Source organism: Macaca thibetana, chromosome 1 (genome assembly GCF_024542745.1).
Source record: "Macaca thibetana thibetana isolate TM-01 chromosome 1, ASM2454274v1, whole genome shotgun sequence".
In the NCBI taxonomy this organism is placed as follows: domain Eukaryota; kingdom Metazoa; phylum Chordata; class Mammalia; order Primates; family Cercopithecidae; genus Macaca; species Macaca thibetana.
The window spans coordinates 40,642,658-40,666,984 of NC_065578.1; the positions used below are offsets into that span (position 1 = coordinate 40,642,658).

At 49.1% G+C, this 24,327-nt stretch overlaps 2 protein-coding genes across 5 annotated transcripts in view; one reads left to right on the top strand and one right to left on the bottom strand.

The window, feature by feature from the left end:
* The window catches only part of PPCS (phosphopantothenoylcysteine synthetase), a 1,013,452-nt gene that overhangs the window by 122,724 nt on the left and 866,401 nt on the right, over positions 1–24,327 (top strand). The gene's annotated exons all lie outside the window — the stretch shown is intronic.
* Positions 1–24,327, bottom strand: part of HIVEP3 (HIVEP zinc finger 3) — a 423,170-nt gene that overhangs the window by 63,369 nt on the left and 335,474 nt on the right. For 2 of the 3 annotated variants that reach the window (XM_050797267.1, XM_050797283.1), the window contains 2 exons: positions 5,171–10,752; positions 947–1,092 (listed from right to left, as the gene is read on the bottom strand). In XM_050797267.1, coding sequence (XP_050653224.1) covers positions 947–1,092; positions 5,171–10,231 — 5,207 coding nt within the window. In that variant the 5' untranslated portion in view covers positions 10,232–10,752. Of the gene's footprint in view, positions 1–946; positions 1,093–5,170; positions 10,753–13,673; positions 14,182–24,327 lie in introns of those variants that run through there. The other variant, XM_050797278.1, reaches the window with a different exon arrangement.

Sequence of the window (24,327 nt, forward strand, 5' to 3'; positions counted from 1 at the left end):
CCCTGTGAGTTAGGCGCTTGCAGGTGCTAGAGGATCAGAGGCCCCCAGTGACAGCCGTGTTGGCCCCGGCTCATGGGGACTGTCCTCCACAGGAAGCACATCTTCCTCTATGTTGTTGTCCTTCAGGGCTGTGCAGGACCAGGCCACCCTGATCACACCAGGGACACAGACACAGGACCCTGAGACAGACGCCACAGGACCTGCTCACAGACACCCAAATCCCAGGAAGCAAACATGTGGCCACACAAAACACAGCGGCACAAAACTTCCACAAAGCACGTCTGAAACAAGGCACCCTTCCAGAGCCCAGACAGTCCCCGAAGCTGTGAGCTCTGAAACGTTTAGACCATTGGTTTCCCAAAGTTAAGCATCAAAGGTGCATAACTAGGAATGATATTCAAAATATTCACCAACCGATGAGTCCTGGGCCCCAGCCAGTCAGGATGGGGACCAGTGGAAACACCAGGTGCATACAGTGTGCAATCAGCCCTGCAAATAGCCTAGTCGGCTGAGCCCGAGTGCCCCGTGGGAAACCAGACATGCCAAGATGGCCATTGGGCAGTACAGAGGTGATTTTTGGAGAATACATGTCAAGAGAGACAGGAGTCTGGACATTTGCTGGGATACTGGGATGGCAACCCAATGCAGGGACTAGAAACCTGGCCAGGATCTGAGAAAATGAAGGGCTGGAGAAAGACCCAGACCCCTCCAGTTCCTCAACAAATACCCAGCATTGCCCATCCCCACCAAGAAACCCCATGGTATTCTTAAACAGAGGGGCCTGAGAGTCCCAGGAAGGTGATGTCTGCTGAAAGGCATCGCTGGGACCACAGGGCACGTGTGGGCAGAGCCCTTGTCAACTGAGCCACTGCTGCCCGTGAACACCGACGGGCACCAGCTCTTATTCCACGGGAAGCAGACGATGAAAACCAAACATGAGTCTTACCCTCCTTCGAAGATTTTGATCCTCGCCGGCTCCCCTCTCTGGGAGGCAGGAGCATCCTCCTCCGGCTCCCCTCTCCTCTCTTCTTCCTTCTCCACTCTAGCTAGATCTTTCTGGCCTTCCGGGGAAACCAGCGAAGGGAGGTGAACCTGGCCCACCGCAGGAATGACAAAATCATTGCTGGTTAAAAGTGCATCCTCAGCCACTAATGCAATGCTAATCATCATGCCTTATATGGCACTGCACAAGTACACATATGTAATCTTCACACTCCTCCATGAAGAGGTGCTATTCGCCCCACTTTACAGAATTAAGGAAACTGATCCCCAGAGAGAAGTCCCTTATCCAAGGCCATGCCATTAGTTGGTGTTACAGCTGGAACCCTGTCTCTTTCAGGTTAACCTCCCATAAGACCTGTGTTTGTTATCTGTCTTTCACACTAGTCTGGGAACTCCTGGTGACAGGTCCTAATCTTGGTCTCCTTGGGCACCCCAGAACCCCACACAGGGCCTATCTCAGAGAAGATGCTTAAATAATGTTGAACACGTGAACAAAGGCTCCACTCTGCCTTGGAGATAAACTGGCCCAGTTCTTGTTTATAGATCAGAAAGCTAAGGTTACCCAGTGAGTTGAGGGCAGAGCTGGGAGTGCAGCACAGGTCTCTTGCTTCCAGGACCTTGGCCCTCCTGTGCTAGTACCAAAGGCCAGGAGCTGGGCTGAGGACCCTGACCAGCAGCACGTCCCCAACTCCACCACAGAGACAGGCACAGAGAGGCTGTGCAAGCTCTGGGCTGTTAGTCCTGCAGGACCCACACACTTTACAGAGCCATGTGTCAGTGATGAGAGCTGGCTTAAGGGGAGGGCTGGCATTGGCCTTGTGCTTCCTGGACATCTTCCACTATTCCAAGAACATGTCCTCTAAATGCTGCAGTGTTGTCAGGGGTGGGTGCACTCTTGCCTAGGGAGCAGAAATGCTGTGCCTAGGGCGGGGGCTGGGAGTGAGAATTTCCTCCTACTTCACGCCACTGTCATTAAGGTCATGAAAAACCATGCTGTTTCCAGCCAGTGAATGAAGCAACCACATTTCCTGATGCTGAGGCAATCTAAGAACGGCAGTTCCCTGTGCCAGCCACCACACCTGCCCCCACAAGGACAGCATGGGGCTAGACAGAAAGGTGCCTGCCTGGGAATTGGGGAATCTGAGTTCCAGCGCCAGATAGGCCATGGCACACTGAGCTGCTGTTTGGTGGATGACTTCACCTCTCTGGGCCTCAGAGTCTGAGGGGATTTAGACCATCTTGAAGATCCATTCCAGGGCCAACTTCTATGACTCAGTGACCACCAAATAATCTCTTCAGACTTGGAGGAGGGGAGTGGAAACCGAGCAAGAATCTGGACTGCTGCTTTGGCAGAAGGCAGCTAGTTTTCTGCAATACCCTTGGGTTTCCAGAGCCTACCACTTCCACTCCACCCCGGCCTGTGATCTAGACTGTCCATGGAATGACCAAGGTGCCTCCCACAGGCAAACGGACTGCTTCTCCCTCACAGCCTGCCGTGATATCTGGGCCACACTGGAGGAGGCTGGTTTGGGTGGCAGTGTACCACTCTCCCAGGAAACACAGTGTTGGAATCGAGCAGGGACCAGGGATCCATTTTAGCTTTTGATGACAACCATATGAATAAGTATAGCTAAAAATACTTACTGAGTGCCAATGTGGCATGCACTGTTCTAAGCACACTCTGCATGTCTTAACTCATTTAATTATCTCCACAGTCCTATGAGCTAAGTGTTATTATTATCCCTATTTTACAGAGGATGAAACCAAGGCTCAGAGAGTTTAAGTTATTGGTCCAAGGTCCCATAGCTAGTAGGTAAGGTAGTGGGATTCAAACCTGGGCAAGTTGGCACCTGAATCCTTGTTCTTAATAACTTTGTGACAGTGCTGTGTTGTTGTCAAAATGATTACCAAGGAGGAAAAAGGAAAGAATGTGGCTACAAAGTGGACTCTTAACAAGCTGGGGTTTCTCCAGGGTTTATACATGGAAGAAAATATCTATGACCAAACAAAAACATCATAGGGTGTCCTAGACCTGCACAAAGATGGTTTGGAAGAGCTTCAAAATGCTAAGATAGACCTAAGGACCTTTTCAGAACTACTAACAGAGAATGGAAGCCACAAGCTGACAAATGTCAGCTCAGTACAATAAAGAGCCTTCTTAGAGCACTGTCCAAAGATGGATTGGAATGTATCATGAGATGGTGAGTTCCTCTCGCTGGAGATATGCAAGCAGAGACCAGAGAGAGGTGTAGTTGTATAAAGGCCTTAAGCCATAGACCATGCGGTTATACTAATGTACCAGATTGGGGCAATTCTGGCAGGAAACATGCCAGTGAACCAAACAGAATATTCCAAGGAAAAGTTCACAGGTTTTAGGAGCATTATAAATAAATACTTGCCAAATCCAATTATAAATAAATAATTGCCAAATCCAAATTAACACTTTCTTTCTCTTAAATGGCCTGTAACATTTTCAGTCATTAAAAACTAGAGGCAGCTTAGATAATTCAAAAGGGCACTGGAGTAAAATCTAGTTTTGATCTAGGCTCTGCCATTTACTGTGTGGCCTTGTGAAAGTTACTTAACCTCTCTGTGTTTTGGTCTCTTCATCTATGAAATGGCGATATTGCACCCTAACTTTCAAGTTGGTTGTAAGGAGAAAAGTAGCAATTAGCATAGTACTTGGTACATAATAGGTACCCAAAAAGCTAGCAGTATGAATAATTATAACAGCATCTTGGGAGTGGCCACAGCTAGTAAGAGATGCTGAAGAGGAAATTAGCATGACATTAATGCAAAAGTGGAAATCTTGGTTAGGGATCTATGTAGACTGACAAAGACATCTAGGGAATAAATTTAGAAAACAGTTCTGTGAAGAACATCCAGTCAAGCTAAGGACAAATTCAATGCGCAAAGTTCGCTCAATGACAAAAGAGGAAGATATGAGAGCATGGGAAATTATAGAACACAGTTTTGCTCACTTATCTACAATATGAATTTAGTTTTGGGAATTTAGACCTAATTTGGTCAGAGCTTCTGGTCTGAAGACACACTAATGAATATTTTTTAATTTGCAGTCATCTTTTAAGATTTTTCTCTCCTCAAATAATTAAAAGAAGAAAAATAGACTCTTTGGAGTCAGATAGGTCTGGGTTCAAATTGTGGGTTTGTCCAACATTTTCCAGATGACCTTGACCTTTCTCAGACTCTGACCCTCAGTTCCCTAAGCTATAGAAGGGAGATGGTTATGTTACTTCAGAGGTGGAGGTGAACAGTGACTAGATTCAAGGGCCCAGCACAGTGCCTGGCACCATGAGGCTGCTCAATAAACAAGATCAGCTGTTATTCCACAAATGCCAAGTCAACATAATCCAAATCCCTAGGCTGGCCTTGTCAGGGTATGGTGGTGGTTTTTGTCTGAAGTTTGAAATTACTGAATTTCAAACTTGCTGAGCTTTCAGGGGACTAGTTCATTTTATAGCTCCTGATGTAGCCTCAGATCAAAGGCAATGAAAGAGTAAATATTAGCGTTTCTTGACCACATAGCACAGATAGGTCAAACTGTGAGTGGCATTGCCATCCACTGGTAAGGTGGGATACTGCATCTCAGCTCCATTTGCTGTCTTACTCCCAGAAAAGGAAGAAGGAATATTGCAGGAGTTGTTTGTGCCAAATTATAGAATCTTGGAAATGGGAAGATTTAAAGTGGTACTAGAGAATGGAAACAGCAGATGTAAGAATTAAGAAAAGCAGGAAAAGACTAACAAGACAAGGGATATCCATACAATGAAGGAGAGGTATAAAGTTCTAAAATTGCTACAGGCATTCCTGTCAGCCAAGTTTTCCAACTCAGTCTTTTGGTAAATTTCTTGTTTTCTTACTGAGCCTGTATCTTTGATTTTACAACAGAAGTTCATGGGAGAGCAGGATCACTTTATGGCTAACTTTGTTGAAAGTGTATCCATTCCAACGATACGAGGGATACACTGACAAAGAAACTCAATAAACATGTTTCCTTGTAAGGTGACCAGCCTCAGCTTTCAGAAAGGCAATCTGACACTCATCTGGCTCTAGTTCTGCAACTTGAACCTGAGGATACTGTGGCTTTAAAAGCTCACCAAGGGCTTTTGCAAATCAGTGATGAGAAGAAAAACAAGGTTGAACTTACCTCTGTCATGCGGGGCTTGCGGGAGCTGGATGGCACAAGCCTTCCTGCCTCAGGATGCGGAGCTGTGGCCATGGTGTATGTCTCTTTGCTCACTTTCTGCTTAGACCTCAGGAGGGACAAAGCAGCTTTAGTGGAAACCCCCGGAAGGTTGGGGTTGTACAAACTTATGCACCAACCAGCGTAAACAGAGGACCTCCTATCTGCATGCTGGATGTGATTTGGCTTAATGTAGTTTAAATAGCACCAACTGACATTAGTGGTTGTGTGGAGGCTGGGGAACTGCAGTACCTTCTTTGAGTCCGTACCTTCTTGTGACTTGGCTGGTCTGGAGGACGTTTCTGACAGAGGCAGAGAGCTGGGAGGTGCCAAGGAGGGGAGATCAGGTTGTTCCTTGGAATCTTCTTTCTTCACACTCAGTGGGGGCAACCCTCTTTGGTGAGGTTTGCCAGATGGCTGGGGATATTCCTTCAAAGCTTCTGAGCCTGGGGCTGTCCCATGGGGCAATGTGGGGTGAGGGAGGGGAGGAATTTCCTTTGTGTCAGATGGATCTGAGGACAGGCTGGACAGCATTTCTAGCTCCCTCCTGCCCTGGCCCTGGTTGCCTAAGTGGGATTTCTCTGGCCTTTTCCCATCCTCGGTGCTGGTAAGTACCACACTGCACGGTTTTACCAGCTCAAGTTTTTCATCTGCCTTGGAAGCCTCCTCCTCCTTCACTCTTTTTTGCTGCTGGGTTTCCATGGTAAGTTCAAGGCTGCCAGCTGGTGAAAGGACACGTTTGCTTCCCCCTGCTGTTGATGAACTCCCCTCCAGGCTCAAGACACTCTCTGATGACAGGGAAGTGCCTTTTCTTTCAGGTAATGTCACAGGCACTCTCAGGTATGGAGTTGGGAAAGCTCTGCCTTGCTCTTCACTTAACCCAGAAGGGCCGGGCCCAACCTCATGCACATCTGCACCACACACAGTCATCCCTTTTGATGGGGGTTCCTCAAACTTGGAAAGTGCCACAGTTGCTGAGCTGCCTTGGGACTGGGTGACCAAGATCTGGGAAAGGGTGGTGTACATTGCACTCCCATAGGATGGCATATTGGTCTGAACACGGACAGGCACAACCAGGGACACCATGGTGTCTGGACAGGCGGGCAGGGCCAGTGGAGGAGCTGATGTAGGTGCTGAGGAGCTGGCTGGGGGAGCCACAGGGGGTAGCCGGATGTCACTGCTGTACTCTGTGCTTGGGGAGAGGCCAGCACTTCCTGTTGCCAGTGGGGCCAGGCTGGTTTTGATCTGGGGCAGATGGCTTTCCACATCACCAGGGAGCTGAAGCGCAAACTGGGATTGCAGAGGCAGGAAAAACCCAGAAGAGAGTGCTGAGGAGGCTGGGTATGGCATGGGGAGGAAGGAAGGAGGCTGTCGGAAGGGGATGTTGGCTGGGTGAGGCATGAGCTGGGGGAGATGGAGTTGGCCTGGGTGCAGAACAGTAGGCTGGAGAGGAAGCGGTGGGGCTTGAAATAAGGAGGGAGGAAGTGGAGGCATGGAGTATGGTGAGGACAGGAGGCCGGACATGGCCTGGGTGGAGAAGAATTCTGGAGACTGTCCTGGCTCATGTTGCACGAGGTGCTGGAAGGAGAAAAGAGAGACAGGTGGGGGCAGGTACGGCTTCTCATGCAGGGGTGTCTGGGCAACAGGGTGGTGGAACACCTGCAGTGCTTCTGTGTAGGGCACAGTGGGCCCCAATGGGGGCCTGTCCTGCCCTGGGCCCTTGCCTCCCAAGGGCCCACCATGTGAGGTGGCCGTGGAGGAAATCTGGGACAATGAGCTTTTGGTGGAGGGTTTACTGGATGAGGGCTGTGGTTCTTCGCTCTCCTGTCTTCCCTTGGGGGCAGCCTCCAACTCAGATTCTGGAGGCCTGCTCAGAGAGGCCTGTCTCACCAAGAAGCATTTTCTTCTCTCTGGCGGGGCCACCCGCGCTGGTGGAGCCACTGGGGCTGGAGCAGAAGGGCCTGTCAAGGACAAGCTGCCATAGTCAAAGGATTTGCTGCGTGTCTCGGTCATGTGGGCAGAATGGGAAACGTTGGGGCTTTGCTCTGAGGCTGACCTCCGCATCTCTCGGGCATGCGGGTGGTGGCTGGGGACAGTCAACATGTGGGTGCCCGGGAGTTTGGGGCGTGTGTCAGATGAGGGACCGGGGGCCTCGGCTTTCCCATGGTCATCCCTCTCAAATGAGGCTGAGCGGCTGGACCCACTCAGAGAGATACTGCTTTCCTGGCTCGGGCTGCGAGACAGAGGCACAGAGGACTCAAAGCTGGACTCCCCTGATGATTGGGCCATCTCTGCCAGGCGCAGCCTCTTTTTTTTGGGTGGCAGCTTCTCGGCCGGGAGCTGGGCAAGTGTCTGGCTGCGCTGGGGCCACTGGAACTCCTCAGTCTTCTCAGGTTCCTTAGGGGGCGGCTCTGGCTCTGTGTCCGGCCGGTCAGGCTCCTCGGTTACCAGGATCTCAGGAACCTGAATGTTGGGCTGGCGGACCAACTTGGGCTGCAGGGAGTGAGCCGAGCGTCCGTGTGGGGCAGGTGGGGGCGATGGGAACTGGGTCAGAGGTTTGTCTTCCCCTTCCAAGCCACTCGGCTGCTCGAGAGAGTCAGATTTCTCAAAGGAGCTGGTGTGCTGGATGACAGAAATTTCTTTGGACGTTGTTCTCCTCTCCTTCCCTGATTCTGAACTGGACCCTGGCTTGGGAGTCCTTGGCTGGAAGCCCGTGGGTCCCTCCAAGGAGGGCACTGATTTACTCGGTTCTGCTGGTGACTTGGTGGACTCCAGGGGAAGGTTCCGAGCAGCATCGGATGGCCCGGGGCTGCCAAACTGACTTTTTGTGGACTCAAAGGCGGGTGGTTCTTCCTCGTCCCCAAGGCTCTTCTCTTTCCTCCTCTTCCTTAGTGGAGTGAGTTCCAGGGTGGTCCCCAGTTTGTAATGCATCATTTGGGACCACGGCTCATGCTCAGTCTGACTCTTTTCGGCTTCTGGAGATGTGTGGGTGCCTGCAGAGATGGGCTTTGCGATCTGAAGCTCTGAGCAGTAGTATTTTTTGTGGGCTTCGTAGTTATCCCTTTTCTTGTACCGAGCACCACATATGTTACATTCGTAGATCACCCCTTTTGTTTTCAAACCCTTCTTGGTCTTTTTGGTAAGTTCGCTTTCCTTGGGTTCCAGTTCATCTGAGGGCTTGGAGGCTGTGTCTTTGCTGCTTGGTCCAGGCTCCTCGGAACTGTACTCCCCTCCCAAAGGTAATTCGATTGCCGGCTGGCGCTTCAGCATCCGGGGGTGGGAGGTAAACACGTGACTGCTGCGGCTCAGGGCTTCGGAGTCGGTGATATGGTCATCGAAGGAGTAGCTACCTCGGAAGGGGTGGTGGGGGGTGCTGATAGTGCAGGCGGCAGAAGGCATTGAGTGGCTTCTCAGGAGAGGCACAGGGGGGGCGGTACTGGGCGGGTGCTGGAGGCTCAGCAGTGATTGTTCGGGCTTGGTTTTCTCGCTGTGGGATGACAGGGGCTCCCGGTAGAGGCTGGATTTCGGGGACTCCATGCTGCTGCGCCTGGACAGCGAGCTCCGCCGTGGCTTCACGCTGTCGATCTCGCTGGTGTCCACCACGGCCTCGTTGATGGTGATGAGCTTCGTGATGTGCTCAATCACCTGCGTCCGGGGTACAGACAAAGGCACCAGGCTGGGCTTGTCTTCGGTGGACAGGGGCAGGAGGGGCTGGGTGGAGGTGGCTGTCAGCATGGCGGTCCGCTGTCCTATTCGCCCACACTTGCCAAAGATGATCTCAGCGTAGGACTTGGCGTTGGTGTTTGGGGGGCTGACCTGCTGCTCTGCACTCTCAGAGCGGGAGAAATACCCAGACTCAGTACTCCCTTTGCTGCCTGGGCTCAGAAATGCCTGCTCATCAATCACCTTCTTCCTCTCGCTTAAGCGGAGGGCCAGCTTCTGCTTAATCGTGTGGGTGTCTTCGGGTTTATGGCTCAGGGGGTGCTCAGATGAGGGTTCCACAAATGGAGGGGGGTCTTCGAGTGACTGGGTGGTGCTGGACTGGGACAGGGAACAGCGTTCATGGCTGGAACTGTGGCTCCCAGAGCTGAACAGCCCACTGGAGAGAAGGGGCTGCTTGGATCTTGGGGAGAGCTCTGTAGGGTGACCAGAGGTGGCACTAGTCTCCTCTTCAGAATCTGTACTTTCTCCCTCGGTGGGCTCCTCAAACTCTTCCCCAGGGATTCGCTCCATCTCCAGCCCATGTGGGTACATCTCACTACCCATGCCTGAGGCCAGGCCTGCTTTGATGCGGTGGGCATGAGACTTCCTGTGCTTGTAGAGATTACTCTTGGTCTTGAAGGAGAAGCCACAGGGGCCGCAGGGGTAGGGCCTCTCACCCGTGTGTGAGCGAATGTGCTTCTGGAGCACGCTGGGCTTGGCACAGGGCCGGCTGCAGTACTGGCAGATGTACTTGCCCGGCTTCTGGGGCTTCCTCTCCTTCTTGTGTGCCTCTTCTGTGGGCTTCAAGGAGACCTGGGAAGGACGAGGCACAAAGACTTTGGGGACACCAGGAAGGTCCTCGGGAGGAATGATGGAAGCGTGGGAAGGAAGGAGCTGGCTCTGAGGATGGAGCCCAGGGGCCACGAAGGAGCCAGAGGGTCCAGGTCTCATGGGGTCGACCAGTTGCCATGTGGACCCCTCCAGGAGATGCTCAGGTTTGCCGGGAGACATGAATGCTGGTGTCAGAGGGTGCTGCGGAAGCTGTGAGATGTGAACGGATGCTTCGATGGGGGGCCTTTTTGGGGGCTTCTGCTGCTGGCCTGTTTTCTCCTGAGAGCCTTCCCTAAGAACTGATGAGGGGCCCGGGAAGGGCTGCGGGGCTAGGAGCTCTTGGGCGGGGCTCTCTTGGGTGGCAGCTGTGCCACTGCCTGGGTACGGGACGCTGGAAGAAACACTGGTCTGAATGGCCTCTCCTTTGGTCAGCCGCTTCCGGGGACTTCCCTCAGCCTTCTTGGTGCCCTTGACACTTTGTTCAGGATCCATGACCTTCACAAAGACTTCAGATGCTACTCAGGGAGAGTCAGGGCAGGCTGCATTTATGAATAATCCCAGTGTCCCAAGGAGGTGTCCAGCTTTGGCCACATTGGTCAAGAGCTGCAGAAGCCAAACCCAAGACGGCTTTGGGAGTTTTTTGCAAGTGTCACTGGCTGTGAGTGGATTCGGAGCAGGTCATCAGGGCCTAAGCTATTCTATTGGTGAGGCATGGCCCTCTACTTTGCAGACAGAAAACGCACCAGCACTTTCTGCCTGAATGTCTGTCGGGAAAACGTCATGAAGGATGTCAGTATTGCCATTGTATTGTTTCAGCTGGCAGTGGCAGGTGGCCCCCACGAGTCCCCCGTGTGCTATGCGAACAGTTGAAGGTTGGAGACATCTGCGTCCATGGCCCAGTCATCCCTGGTCCTGGCACAAGAGATGCCACGCTGGATGCTGGGGGTGGTTCTTCTCCCCTTTAGTTCTGGGTTGGAGATCAACGGCCTCGGAGGAGAAATCACGCTCTTCTTCTGTGTGATAGAAGTACACACACACACAAAAGAGAAGACAGAGTTACTGGGACTCATGCACAGCCTGGGCAGCCCAGACTCGGTGCCACACTTGGCTGAGACCCCTCAAAGGTTAACCAGGGAAACTCAACCAGAACCACAGGCTCTGGCTCCGCATACCCAAGCCCTGCAATTCTTTCCTCACCCGCTCCCACGTCAGTGTTGGGTGACCTGAATGTCAGTGTGTTTCTGAGGACTGGCCATGTGGGAAGCTGACAGCAGAAAACAAAGTGGGCTCTGGGAACTGCAGGGCAGTTAGGGACAGGAGGCCTGGGCTCTCATCTGTGCTTTGTGATCCATTCCGAGTGGGTCTAAGCTCTCTAAGCCTCAGTTGCCTAATCGATAAAACAGATAACAAATCCTGCCTCGACCGTGCCTTGGAGCTGAAGTGGGCCCAATGAGATCGGAGACGCAGGCGCTGCGGGGTGAACTCTGGATGGGGCCGCAGATGGTGCAGGAGGGAAGTGCCAGTGGATTATTCAGGGGTGAGTTTTCCAAGGGGTAGATTATTCTCAGGTTAGTATTCCTCTCTGGCCCTGGGTTCTGAAAGTGTCCACGAGGGACATCATTCACTGCTTTTTACCCTCTTGCTAACCCGCACCCCAGCCTGTGTTTCAAGGCAAAACCACAACCTACTGCCACAGTCTGTGAGAACTTACAATCTGACACAGCTGTGACCATTTGTTTGATCTAAGCAATTGCCAGGAAGATCATTCTGGAAGGTTCCTCTGGCTTTGCAGCCTTTCTTTGTCCAGTCAGTGCCCCAGGGATGCCATGAAAGTATGGGGATCCTTGCCCTCGAGTGGAGGAGAAAAGTTGGTCTGTGTGGAGCCCCAAGTGTGTGTCTCCTCCTAGGGCCAGCTGCCAGCTAGGCAGGCTCAGCTTCCTGGGCTCAGGTGCATCCTCAGGACCCTCCTCCCCAGGAGCAGGGTTGGAATCCCAAGGCTGGAGTCACTGTGGACTCCATCTCATCCAACCACCTGACTTTGGACATCAGGAAGGTGGCTTACTGAAGGTCCCATGTTGCTAACAGGCAGTGTCGCCACCTGGACCCAGGCCTCCCATGGCCAGAGTTGGTTCCCCAGCCCCTTCTCAGGTGTCCACTCCCTGGCATCCCCTGGCGAAGACCTGGGTGAGTGATGAGCATCTCTACGCTTACTTTTTCTCCTGTAAGCATGCCCTACTGCTGGCATGCTGCCCTCAGGCTCCCCTCATGCCCACCCTCTTCTTTTCACTAGTTGTGCGATGATACAGACTTGAAAATTCCACTTACTACATTTTTGCAGGTGCTCAGAAGATTAACAAGTCTTTAAGACTCAAATAATTGTCTCTTAAGGGGCAGGGCCTCAGACACTGTGACGTGCTTTGGAGGACCAGGTGATTTGATCTTTTAGCTAAAAAGCATATCCTCTAAGTTCACTCCTTTTGTGTTCCTTTTCTACTTGGTGCTACAAAGAATTCAAAGTAACTATAACAAAACCATATTTATAGAAGAATGATAAACTATAAATATGAGATAATTATAAATAAGAATAACAAATCAGAACAAAGAAAATGGAAATAAGGCAGAAAGTCAGGATTGGTGGGATAAAAAGAATACCGCTATACCAATAATAAGGACTTACGGTGTTTCTATAATTCAGCTATACATTTATATATGAGCCTCCTGGCAGCCAAGCAGAAAAGGGAGATTTGGTCCATTATAGAGTCTTATAGCCAGAGAGGAAGGAACATCTAAGTTTCTTGCAAAACTTTTTCATGTGGCACTTCAGTCAGGAGCAGTATATGATGCAGGAGATCATTTATGTCTTCAATGACACCCCTCTGGTCATTGAATACAGTGACTGATTTAATGACATCCCTCTAGTCATTGGATGTGGTGTAAATACAGTGATTGATATTTGTCAATGAAAGGCAACGTATCAGCAGAGATTCTCCTATGAGCAGTCAAAGGCCTCCTGTGACTTGTACCAAAGCAGACTGAGTGTGGAGAAGACAGGGAAATCTCATTTCATTAGATTACATCTCAGTCAACAGGGTGGCCATATAAGATACCATCCAAACTGGGACACTTGGAGAATGAAATGGGAACTACTAACAATCATGGAGAAACAACAGGAATAAACAAGGACAGTCCCAGGCAAACCAGGACAAAATGGTTATCCTTACAATTAATATTTGCCTTATGGCCAAAACTAGGCATAAGTGCCAACTGTCTCTGGGTGTCTCGTACAAACTTTTGATCTCTTCTACGGAGACTAAAGTTACCCCATGATCTCCTGATAGATTTCTTAGAGACTGGCTGTCTAGTCCATTCCTCTCACTTGACAGAGGAGACTGAAGGCTAGAAAGGTGATATGATTTTCCCTGAAAAGCACACGGGAATGGTGGCAGGGCTGGACCATCCTGTGCCTCTTGACCCCCTAGACAGGGCTGTCCCCTCAATTAATAGAAGTTCTCTGTGGCTTCTGTGGCATGATGGGCACTGCAGTCTATGGCCCTTAGTCCTGTGGAAGCATCAGCATGGCCCCAGGGGACATCGCAGTATCCACGGCAAGGGGGAGTAAGGAGTTGTCTAGCATCTGAACAACAGAGTTGCCCTTTCGACCTATGTCCTAACCACACTGCAGCTGCTGGACAGAAGAAATGGGGAGCCCAGCGAAGGTGGGGGAACTCATCCTGGCAGCCTTACCCCAGGTCTTGCTTACCTAAGCTAAGGTGGGCAGAAGTGCTGAGCCTTCTAAAAATCAGACATGGTAGACACAGTTTGCAGCACAGAGAACTGCTCTTTGGGCTGGGCTGGGTCTCCTGAGCCTGGCTGCACTGTGATGGAGAGGCCTTTGGGTGCTATGTGTGGATAATCAAGGGTTGGCCATACTTACTATTCTTATTGACCCTTTCATGCAAGGATCTGAGAGCAGCCCCGAAACACTAGCTAGCAGCAAGCTTTGCTTCTTCCGATGGATGGATGGGACCCTGCAGCATGACTGGGTGGTGAAATGATCAATCTGAGTGGGGGTCAGCTGGCCAGGTAGGACCCTACATTGTTTAGTCCTGCGTTCTCCCCTCACTGAGCCACAAGGCTCTCCTTGGCAGGTGGGGGAGCGCCCAGCAGCTGGGGTTTGGTGCAATTCCCAGGGTCAGGTGGGAGGGGCAGGGTAGATGAAGGAGACAGTCAGGTGACTGTTGCATCATCAGGTGAGTACAGGGCCAGCACTGCCTGCCCAGGGTCAGTGTCCAGCCTGCACCTGTGGGCTTGACATGGTGTTTCTCCAAGGAGAGGCGTCCTACCCACACTTCTGAGTCGGGGGCAAAAAGGCCACAGGAGCACCATTGACTGCCAGGGCACAGAGTCAGCGAGGCCTGTGAACCGGAGGGGCCACCCTGTCATTCCGCACACAGGCATCTGAGCCATGGTGGAGAGTGGCTAGCCCAAGCCACGCTGGGGCTTGGACTCCTGGGGTAGTGCTCTCTGCCAGCCTGCTCCACCACATCACAACAGGTCTGAAGTGCTTAATAGGAGGGGCAGGGGGAGAAGGGCAGCCAGAACCACAGGGCCAGATGTAGGGGAACCTGCAGGACCTAAGGAGACTTCTGCCTTGGAATGGATTCCAACTGTGGCATGGCATAAACCGAAGGACCATTCTAATGACTGTGACCAACAGACACTAAGAAAATCATACTTTGCTACCTTCTGTGGTTCTGAGGATATGTGTGAAATGTTAATACAAACTTGAAGTGATAAAGAAAAAAGGCACTTCTCCAGGGAATTGGTGAGAGCACCTGTAAATGTCACCAGAGAAATGGGCCCAGGAGCTGGGCCAACAGATGCCTGAACCCCAGACCAGAAGAAGATGGACAGCCTCTACTGATGGTCACAGAATGGGCCATGAGGCCATCGTCAGCCACCGAGAGCTCTGGCTCAGAGACTAGCTTATAACCCTGAGGGGAACCCGAGCTTCAGCAGCCAACTGGTTAGCATACCTGACAAATTAGCTCCCGCTTCAAGAAGCTTCCTTCAGTCTAACTGTGGGAGCAGCCCAATAGGAAGGAGATTGGGACTTGCTGGGGCTGGAGCCACAAAGGCCTCAGGGGAGTGGGAAATGATGGAGGAGCCTGGGGCCAAGGCAGGGAGGCCTGAAGCTCTGAAACCAAGCTGGAAAGCACCTTCTGTATCGAAGGCATCAGGACAACATGGCCATGGCCCAGGGTGGACACCCCAGAGGACCTTTCCAGAGGGTGGGTGGGAAATGGGCTCTCTAAGGTGGACAATTCCACTGGTCCTGGCAGGAGGTCAGCTTGAATCTGCCTTGGGCTCTAGACTGAGGAGCTGGGGTCCCCAGTCAAAGTTAGATAAGGCTGGGGCAAGATGGGGGTAGGGGCCTGATATCCAGTAAGCTGTTAGGCTAAGCTGGCCCTAGGCTGGTGGGGCTTCATACAGCTCTTCGCTTGTAATTTACTTACACACACACGCCCCCACATATCCCAACATGCCAAAATCTGGTCAAAAATTTTACTGACAGTAATAAAACACACTGATGTCAAAAATACAAGAAAATTTTCCTTTTAACTTAAATACCTGGGAACCCAGGGCACAAGGCCACAGGCTGAAGAGAAGGCACTCAGTAAATATTCTTATTTAATGACCTAGCAACAAAGCCAGTGCCCCTTCTAAAAATCTCTGTGTACAATACTCTCTGTGTGTGCATGTATGCATGTGTGTGTTTAAGCTGGAGCAGAATTCTTCACTTGCAAAAAAAAAAAAAAAAACAAAACCACCACCAACAACAAAAAACCTAAAAGTGGCTATGGGCTCAGGTGGTGGCAAAACAAGCCAGATATAAGGATATGGGTCTGGAGACTAACAGGGAGAGGTGGTCAGAGAGTCACAGAAGGAAGTCTGGGCAAAGAGAGAGGCGAAGGTCAAGGTGGGGCTCTGGTTGGAAACAAGGATTGTGGCAGAGACTGAATATTTCTTCCATTAGCCAGTTCTCTTTCTTGTAGTAATCAAAGGCCCCCAAGCTGGGTCTATGGCCACCAGTTAGAGGCTGCCTTTCCCAGCCTCCCTTGCAGCTAGTTCTGGCCAATGATGTATGCAACTTTTAGGCCATAGCCAGAAGGAAAAGTGCTTGTCCTCTACCTCCCCATTTTGTCAGGAAGGAACATGGATGTGGTGGGGCTGAGCCAACTGTGACCACATGGACAAGAACATCACCCCAAGGAACAGTGGGACAAGAAGGTGAGACAAAGACACCTGCCCCTGAGAGAGACATACATCTTTGAGCTTGTTACTTGGTCCCTTTTGGAGTAGTTGAACAAATACACTAACTCATCCAGGGGATTGGAGTGTGATGTTGGTGTCTGGGAGGCTGGAAAGGGTTTGGCAGAACCCAGGTCTAGGTAAGTGGGGACACAGGGAGAGGTAGCAACAAAGATCAGGGTTTAGTTCTAAAGCACAAGACAGGCACCTGTGGCGAGGTAAGCATCCAGCCACTAAACCCATGCATGCAGCAACACAGCACAGTGACTCCGAAGGTAGCTTTGAGACTCAGGCAGCCTATGGCTGAACCCTGGCTCCTCCATCTCCTAACTGATGGTCCCCTAATCTGGGGTCTCCTCTAAGCCTTAGTCTCCCCATCTCTAAAACGGGGACAGTAAAAGTGTCATGTGTGGTTTAAATTGAGTTGACTCATATAAATCGCTTGGCATGGCACCTGACATATAGTAAGCATTAAATAAATAATAGTCATCATTGCTACTGGAGAAAGCATTTCCGTGGAGAGGCTGTCATGGCTGTGTGGAAAGATTTCTAGACTAGATTCCAGTCCTGGCTCTGCTGCTTTTAGGCTGACAGGCTGTCATGAGACTGACTGGGGTTATCATGTATGTAAAGTCCCGGACACACAGCTAGTGCTCAAGAAATGAGAGCCAAGGTTGAATTCAGTGGTCAAAGCAGGGCCCCCGAAGAAGCCAGTGTCACAATGACCCACCCAGATATTAGGATAGACCTGAGTTACCCCAAATAGGGGAAGCATTGGTTCCTGAGTTGGGCAGAGCCTTGGCCTGCATGCTGGAGACATGTGGTCCTAGCAGTGGGGATAAGAACACAGGCAGGCGATCAGGTGGTGACAGGTCTGATGGATCTGACTTTATGGGACACTTTTCAGACTGAATGCTTCCTACCAACCCAGGGCACAAGCTAGAACTGATAATCATAGATGATTATCACCACAATCTTGGCACACAGCTTTCCAGGCCACCAGATCCATCTTCCTGACTCCATGAAAGCCAGACTAGATGGTTCTCCTACTGAGACTGAGACTTTGCAGCCTCCAATGTACTTCTTGGTCACTGGATTTTCATGAGATGACCAATCAGTGAGGACCATGGCAGAGCAGCTCTGTCTTGTCAGTGTCCTGAATTCTAGCCTCAATTACTGCCAAATAGAGGAGTCATATAAGCACACTCCTGTCCTTAAGCTCATAACACTTGCATCCCTCTTACTGCCATTTGATTCTGGGAGACACTGATGCCCTGAGAAGAGGCATGACTGACCCAACAAGAGAGGACTGGGAAGTCTTCAAGCCAAACTAAAGACGTTTCTGAGTCCTTCAGTCTGCTCTTTGGGGTCAACTCCTCCTGAACAGCAGGTACTGCCTGACGCTGGCTTGACCTGCTTGGGAGCTCTACGGGGGCAGAGAGGTCTGGGCTGCAGGTGGAACAGTGAGTAGCACACCTGGTGAGAGCCAGGGGGCTGAGCACCTGGGTCTCCTCACCACAGGCGGGCTGCCTCCCTGGCTTGCTTTTTCCACCTTTCTCTGGGGGTCGGCCTGTGGGCTTCTTCCAGCAAGGGCCGATCAGGAGGCCTAGAGTCACCTTAGCTGCCATGGGTCCAGTAACCTGTGGCAGGAAGCCCTGGAACACACAGGTCTACTGTGTGACCCTAGGCAAGGCACTTTCCCTCTCTGGGCCTCAGTTTTCCCTTCTGTAACATGAAATTGGGCTGAATGACCTCAAGGTCACTTCCATTCTGACAATTCTGGATTTTGAAATCTAAGACCAGGTGACAGTGTGGCCAGCTAAAAAACACTGGCCACGTTTCCTAGTTTGCTCAGGCTGGTTGCAATATAGACCTTAGGCTGAGGAGAATTCCACGGGGTAACTTACGCCTCACATTCCTGTTAGACCTTGGTCAAAGTGAGGATCCAACTAGGGATACCTGCTGATCTTTATAAAATGCAACCCTCCCCATGGGACTGGCTAAGAGGTGGACTGGCAAGGTTAGGCTCACCCACTGGCCTATGCCACCATCCTCTTGGCTTCTCTGGGAGAAGGGCTGGCCAAGAGTCCTGTGCTGGCCTGAGCTATAGCTGCTGACACCAAGCAACCTGCAATTGTTGGTGGAAGTCCTGCCTTTCCTGCAGATGCTTGACTCACCTATAACATTCTAACCTCACTCGTGTCAGGGTATCCCACAACATTGACCTACCAGCAATCGGGGGGTCCGTGCAGAGAAAACTACCCCTGCCTGGGGATCTGCATGTATCCCAGCAAGCAACCCAGGCCTCCTGGACACCAGCTCCTGCCAGTCTAGACCCTGGTCAGGTCCTGACCTGCTGACCCTCTCCTGGGCTGTCACCACTTCCACCCCTGTCCCCAGCCATGTCATCAATCCCCAAATCTGGTTGTTTCTGTTCCCTGCCTCTCCTTTGGGCTTGGGTTCATACCCCTAGTTTTGTCGAGACCAGAAGTTCCAAAGACCAATGACAGTATAGAAATGCTGAGGAGCTTTCTTCTTCTTTTTTTTTTTTTGAGACGGAGTCTCGCTCTGTCGCCCAGGCTGGAGTGCAGTGGCCGGATCTCGGCTCACTGCAAGCTCCGCCTCCCGGGTTCATGCCATTCTCCTGCCTCAGCCTCCGGAGTAGCTGGGACTACAGGCGCCCACCACCTCGCCCGGCTAGTTTTTTGTATTTTTTAGTAGAGATGGGGTTTCACCGTGTTAGCCAGGATGGTCTCGATCTCCTGACCTCGTGATCCACCCGTCTTGGCCTCCCAAAGTGCTGGGATTACAGGCGTGAGCCACCACGCCCGGCCTCTTCTTCTTTTTTAAAAAAATTGTTAAATGAAAAGTTACACGAGCTTCTGCAGTTCCAAGATGGCCAAATAGGAACAGCTCCAGCCTCCAGCTCCCAGTGTGAGCGACACAGAAGATAGGTGCTTTCTGCATTTCCAACTGAGGTACTGGGTTCATCTCACTGGGGCATGTTGGACAGTGGGTGCAGGACAGTGGGTGTGGCCCACCGAGTGAGAGCCAAAGCAGGGCTAGGCATCACCTCACCCGGGAAGTGCAAGGGGGAAGGGAATTCCCTTTCCTAGCCAAGGGTAACCATGACACACAGCACCTGGAAAATCGGGTCACTCCCACCCTAATACTGCACTTTATCAAGGATCTTAGCAAACAGCACACTAGGAGATTATATCCCGTGCCTGGCTCAGAGGGTCCCACACCCATGGAGCCTCCCTCATTGCTAGCACAGCAGTCTGAGATCTAACTGCAAGGCACCCGCCATTGCTGAGGCTTGAGTAGGTAAACAAAGCGGCCAGGAAGCTCGAACTGGGTGGAGCCCACTGCAGCTCAAGGAGGCCTGCCTGCCTCTGTAGACTCCACCTCTGGGGACAGGGCATAGCCGAACAAAAGGCAGCAGAAGCCTCTGCAGATTTAAATGTCCCTGTCTGACAGCTTTGAAGAGAGTAGTGGTTCTCCCAGCATGGAGTTTGAGATCTGAGAATAGACAGACTGCCTGCTCAAGTGGGTCCCTGACCCCTGACTGGCCTAATTGGGAGACAACCTGAACTAGGGGCAGACTGACACCTCACACCTCACAGGGCCAGGTACCCCTCTGAGACGAAGCTTCCAGAGGAACGATCAGGTAGCAACATCTGCTGTTCAGCAATATTGACTCTTCTGGAGCCTCCGCTGCTGATACCCAGGCAAACAGGGTCTGGAATGGACCTCCAGCAAACTCCAACAGACCTGCAGCTGCGGGTCCTGACTGTTAGAAGGAAAACTAACAAACAGAAAGGACATCCACACCAAAACCCCATCTGTACATCACCATCATCAAAGACCAAAGGTAGATAAAACCACAAAGATGGGGAAAAAACAGAGCAGAAAACTGAAAATTCTAAAAATCAGAGCGCCTCTCCCCCTCCAAAGGAATGCAGCTCCTCTCCAGCAATGGAACAAAGCTGGACAGAGAATGACTTTGACAAGTTAAGAGAAGAAGGTTTCAGACGATCAAACTTCTCCGAGCTAAAGGAGGAAGTTCGAACCCATTGCAAAGAAGCTAAAAACCTTGAAAAAGATTTGACGAATGGTTAACTAGAATAACCAATGTAGAGAAGTCCTTAAATGACCTGATAGAGCTGAAAACCATGGCACAAGAACTATGTGACAAATGCACAAGCTTCAGTAACCGATTCGATCAACTGGAAGAAAGGGTATCAGTGACTGAAGATCAAATGAATGAAATGAAGTGAGACGAGAAGTTTAGAGAAAAAAGACGAAAAAGAAACAAAAAAAGCCTCTAAGAAATATGGGACTATGTGAAAAGACCAAATCTGCATCTGACTGGTGTACCTGAAAGTGACGGGGAGAATGGAACCAAGTTGGAAAACACTCTCCAGGATATTATCCAGGAGAACTTCCCCAACCTAGCAAGGCAGGCCAACATTCAAATTCAGGAAATACAGAGAACACCACAAAGATACTCCTCGAGAAGAGCAACTCAAAGACACATAATTGTCAGATTCACCAAAGTTTAAATGAAGGAAAAAATGTTAAGGGCAGCCAGAGAGAAAGGTCAGGTTACCCACAAAGGGAAGCCCATCAGACTAACAGCAGATGTCTCAGCAGAAACCCTACAGAAGAGAGTGGGGAACAATATTCAACATTCTTAAAGAAAAGAATTTTCAACCCAAAATTTCATATCCAATCAAACCAAGCTTCATAAGCGAAGGAGAAATAAAATCCTTCACAGACAAGCAAATGCTTAGAGATTTTGTCACCACCAGGCCTGCCCTACAAGAGCTCCTGAAGGAAGCACTAAACATGCAAAGGAAAACTGGTACCAGCCACTGCAAAAACATGCCAAAATGTAAAGACCATCAATGCTAGGAAGAAACTGCATCAACTAACGAGCAAAATAACCAGCTAACATCATAATGACAGGATCAAGTTCACACATAACAATATTAATCTTAAATGTAAATGGGCTAAATGCCCCAATTAAAAGACACAGACTGGCAAATTGGATAAAGAGTCAAGACCCATCAGTGTGCTGTATTCAGGAGACCCATCTCATGTGCAGAGACACGCACAGGCTCAAAACAAAGGGATGGAGGAAGATCTACCAAGCAAATGAAAAACAAAAAAAAGGCAGGGGTTGCAATCCTAGACTCTGATAAAACAGACTTTAAACCAGCAAAGATCAAAAGAGACAAAGAAGGCCATTACATAATGGTAAAGGGATCAATTCAACAAGAAGAGCTAACTATCCTAAATATATATGCACCCAATACAGGAGCACCCAGATTCATAAAGCAAGTCTTAAAAGACTTACAAAGAGACTTAGACTCCCACACAATAACAATGGGAGACTTTGACACCTCACTGTCAACATTAGACAGATCAATGAGATAGAAAGTTAACAAGGATATCCAGGAATTGAACTCAGCTCTGCACCAATAGGACCTCATAGACATCTACAGAACCCTCCACCCCAAATCAACAGCATATACATTCTTCTCAGCAGCACATTGCACTTATTCCAAAATTGACCACATAGTTGGAAGCAAAGCACTCCTCAGCAAATGTAAAAGAACAGAAATTATAACAAATTGTCTCTCAGACCACAGTGCAATCAAACTAGAACTCAGGACTAAGAAACTCAATCAAAACAGCTCAACTATATGGAAACTGAACAACCTACTCCCGAATGACTACTGGGTACAAAATGAAATGAAGGCAGAAATAAAGATATTTCTTTGAACATCTTTGAACTGGTTCTTTGAAACCAGTGAGAACAAAGATACAACATACCAGAATCTCTGGGACACATTTAAAGCAGTGTGTACAGGGAAATTTATAGCACTAAATGCCCACAGGAGAAAGCAGGGAAGATCTAAAATTGACACCCTAACATCACAATTAAAAGAGCTAGAGAAGCAAGAGCAAACACATTCAAAAGCTAGCAGAAGGCAAGAAATAACTAAGATCAGAGAATAACTGAAGGAGATAGAGACAGGAAAAATGCTTCAAAAAATCAATGAATCCAGGAGCTGGTTTCTTGAAAAGATCAACAAAATTGGTAGACCGCTAGCAAGACTAATAAAGAAGAAAAGAGACAAGAATCAAATAGACACAATAATAAATGATAAAGGGGATATCACCACCAACCCCACTGAAATACAAACTACCATCAGGGAATACTATAAACATCTCTACTCAGATAAACTAGAAAACCTAGAAGAAATGGATAAATTCCTGGACACATACACTCTCCCAAGACTAAACCAGGAGGAAGCTGAATCCCTGAATAGACCAATAACAGGCTCTGAAATTGAGACAATAATTAACAGCCTACCAAGCAAAAAAAGTCCAGGACCAGATGGATTTACAGTCGAATTCTCCCAGAGGTACAAGGAGGAGTTGGTACCATTCCTTCTGAAACTATTCCAATCAACAGAAAAAGAGGGAATGATCAAGTGGGCTTCATCCCTGGGATGCAAAGCTGGTTCAATATATGCAAATCAATAAACATAATCCAGCATATAAACAGAAACAAAGACAAAAACCACATGATTATCTCAATAGATGCAGAAAAGGCCTTTGAGGAACTTCAACAGCGCTTCATGCTAAAAACTCTCAATAAATTCGGTATTGATGGAACGTATCTCAAAATAATGAGAGCTATTTATGACAAACCCACAGCCAATATCATACTGAATGGGCAAAAACTGGAAGCATTCCCTTTGAAAACTGGCACAAGACAGGGATGCCCTCTCTCACCACTCCTATTCAACACAGTGTTGGAAGCTCTGGCCAGGACAATCAGGCAAGAGAAAGAAATAAAGGGTATTCAATCAGGAAAAGAGGAAGTCAAATTGTCCCTGTTTGCAGATGACATGATTGTATATTTAGAAAACCCCATCGTCTCAGCTCAAAATCTCCTTAAGCTGATAAGCAACTTCAGCAAAGTCTCAGGATACAAAATCAATGTGCAAAAATCACAAGCATTCCAAGACACCAATAACAGACAGAGAGCTAAATCTTGAGTGAACTCCCATTCACAATTGCTTCAAAGAGAATAAAATACCTAGGAATCCAACTTACAAGGGATGTGAAGGACCTCGTCAAGGAGAACTACAAACCACTGCTCAATGAAATAAAAGAGGACACAAACAAATGGAAGAACATTCCATGCTTATGGATAGTCAGAATCAATATCATGAAAATGGCCATACTGCCCAAGGTAATTTATAGATTCAATGCCATCCCCATTAAGCTACCAATGACTTTCTTCACAGAATTGGAAAAAACTACTTTAAAGTTCATATGGAACCAAAAAAGAGCCCGCATTGCCAAGACAATCCTAAGTAAAAAGAAGAAAGCTGGAGGCATCAGGCTACCTGACTTCAAACTATACTACAAGGCTACAGTAACCAAAACATCATGGTACTGGTACCAAAACAGAAATATAAATCAATGGAACAGAACAGAGCCCTCAGAAATAATACCACACATCTACCACCATCTGATCTTTGACAAATCTGACAAAAACAAGAAATGGGGAAAGGATTCCCTATTTAATAAATGGTGCTGGTAAAACTGGCTAGCCATAAGTAAAAAGCTGAAACTGGATCCCTTCCTTACACCTTATACAAACATTAATTCAAGATGGATTAAAGACTTAAATGTTAGACCTAAAACCATAAAAACACTAGAAGAAAACCTAGGGAATACCATTCAGGACATAGGCATGGGCAAGGACTTCATGTCTAAAATACCAAAAGCAATGGCAACAAAAGCCAAAATTGACAAATGGGATCTAATTAAACTAAAGAGCTTCTGCACAGCAAAAGAAACTACCATCAGAGTGAACAGGCAACCTACAGAATGGGAGAAAATTTTTGCAATCTACTCCTCTGACAAAGGGCTAATATCCAGAACCTACAAAGAACTCAAATAAATTTACAAGAAAAAAACAAACAACCCCATCAAAAAGTGGGCAAAGGATATGAACAGACACTTCTCAAAAGAGGACATTTATGCAGCCAACAGACACATGAAAAAATGCTCATCACCACTAGCCATCAGAGAAATGCAAATCAAAACCACAATGAGATACCATCTCACACCAGTTAGAATGGTGATCATTAAAAAGTCAGGAAACAACAGGTGCTGGAGAGGATACGGAGAAATAGGAACCCTTCTACACTGCTGGTGGGACTGTAAACTAGTTCAACCATTGCAGA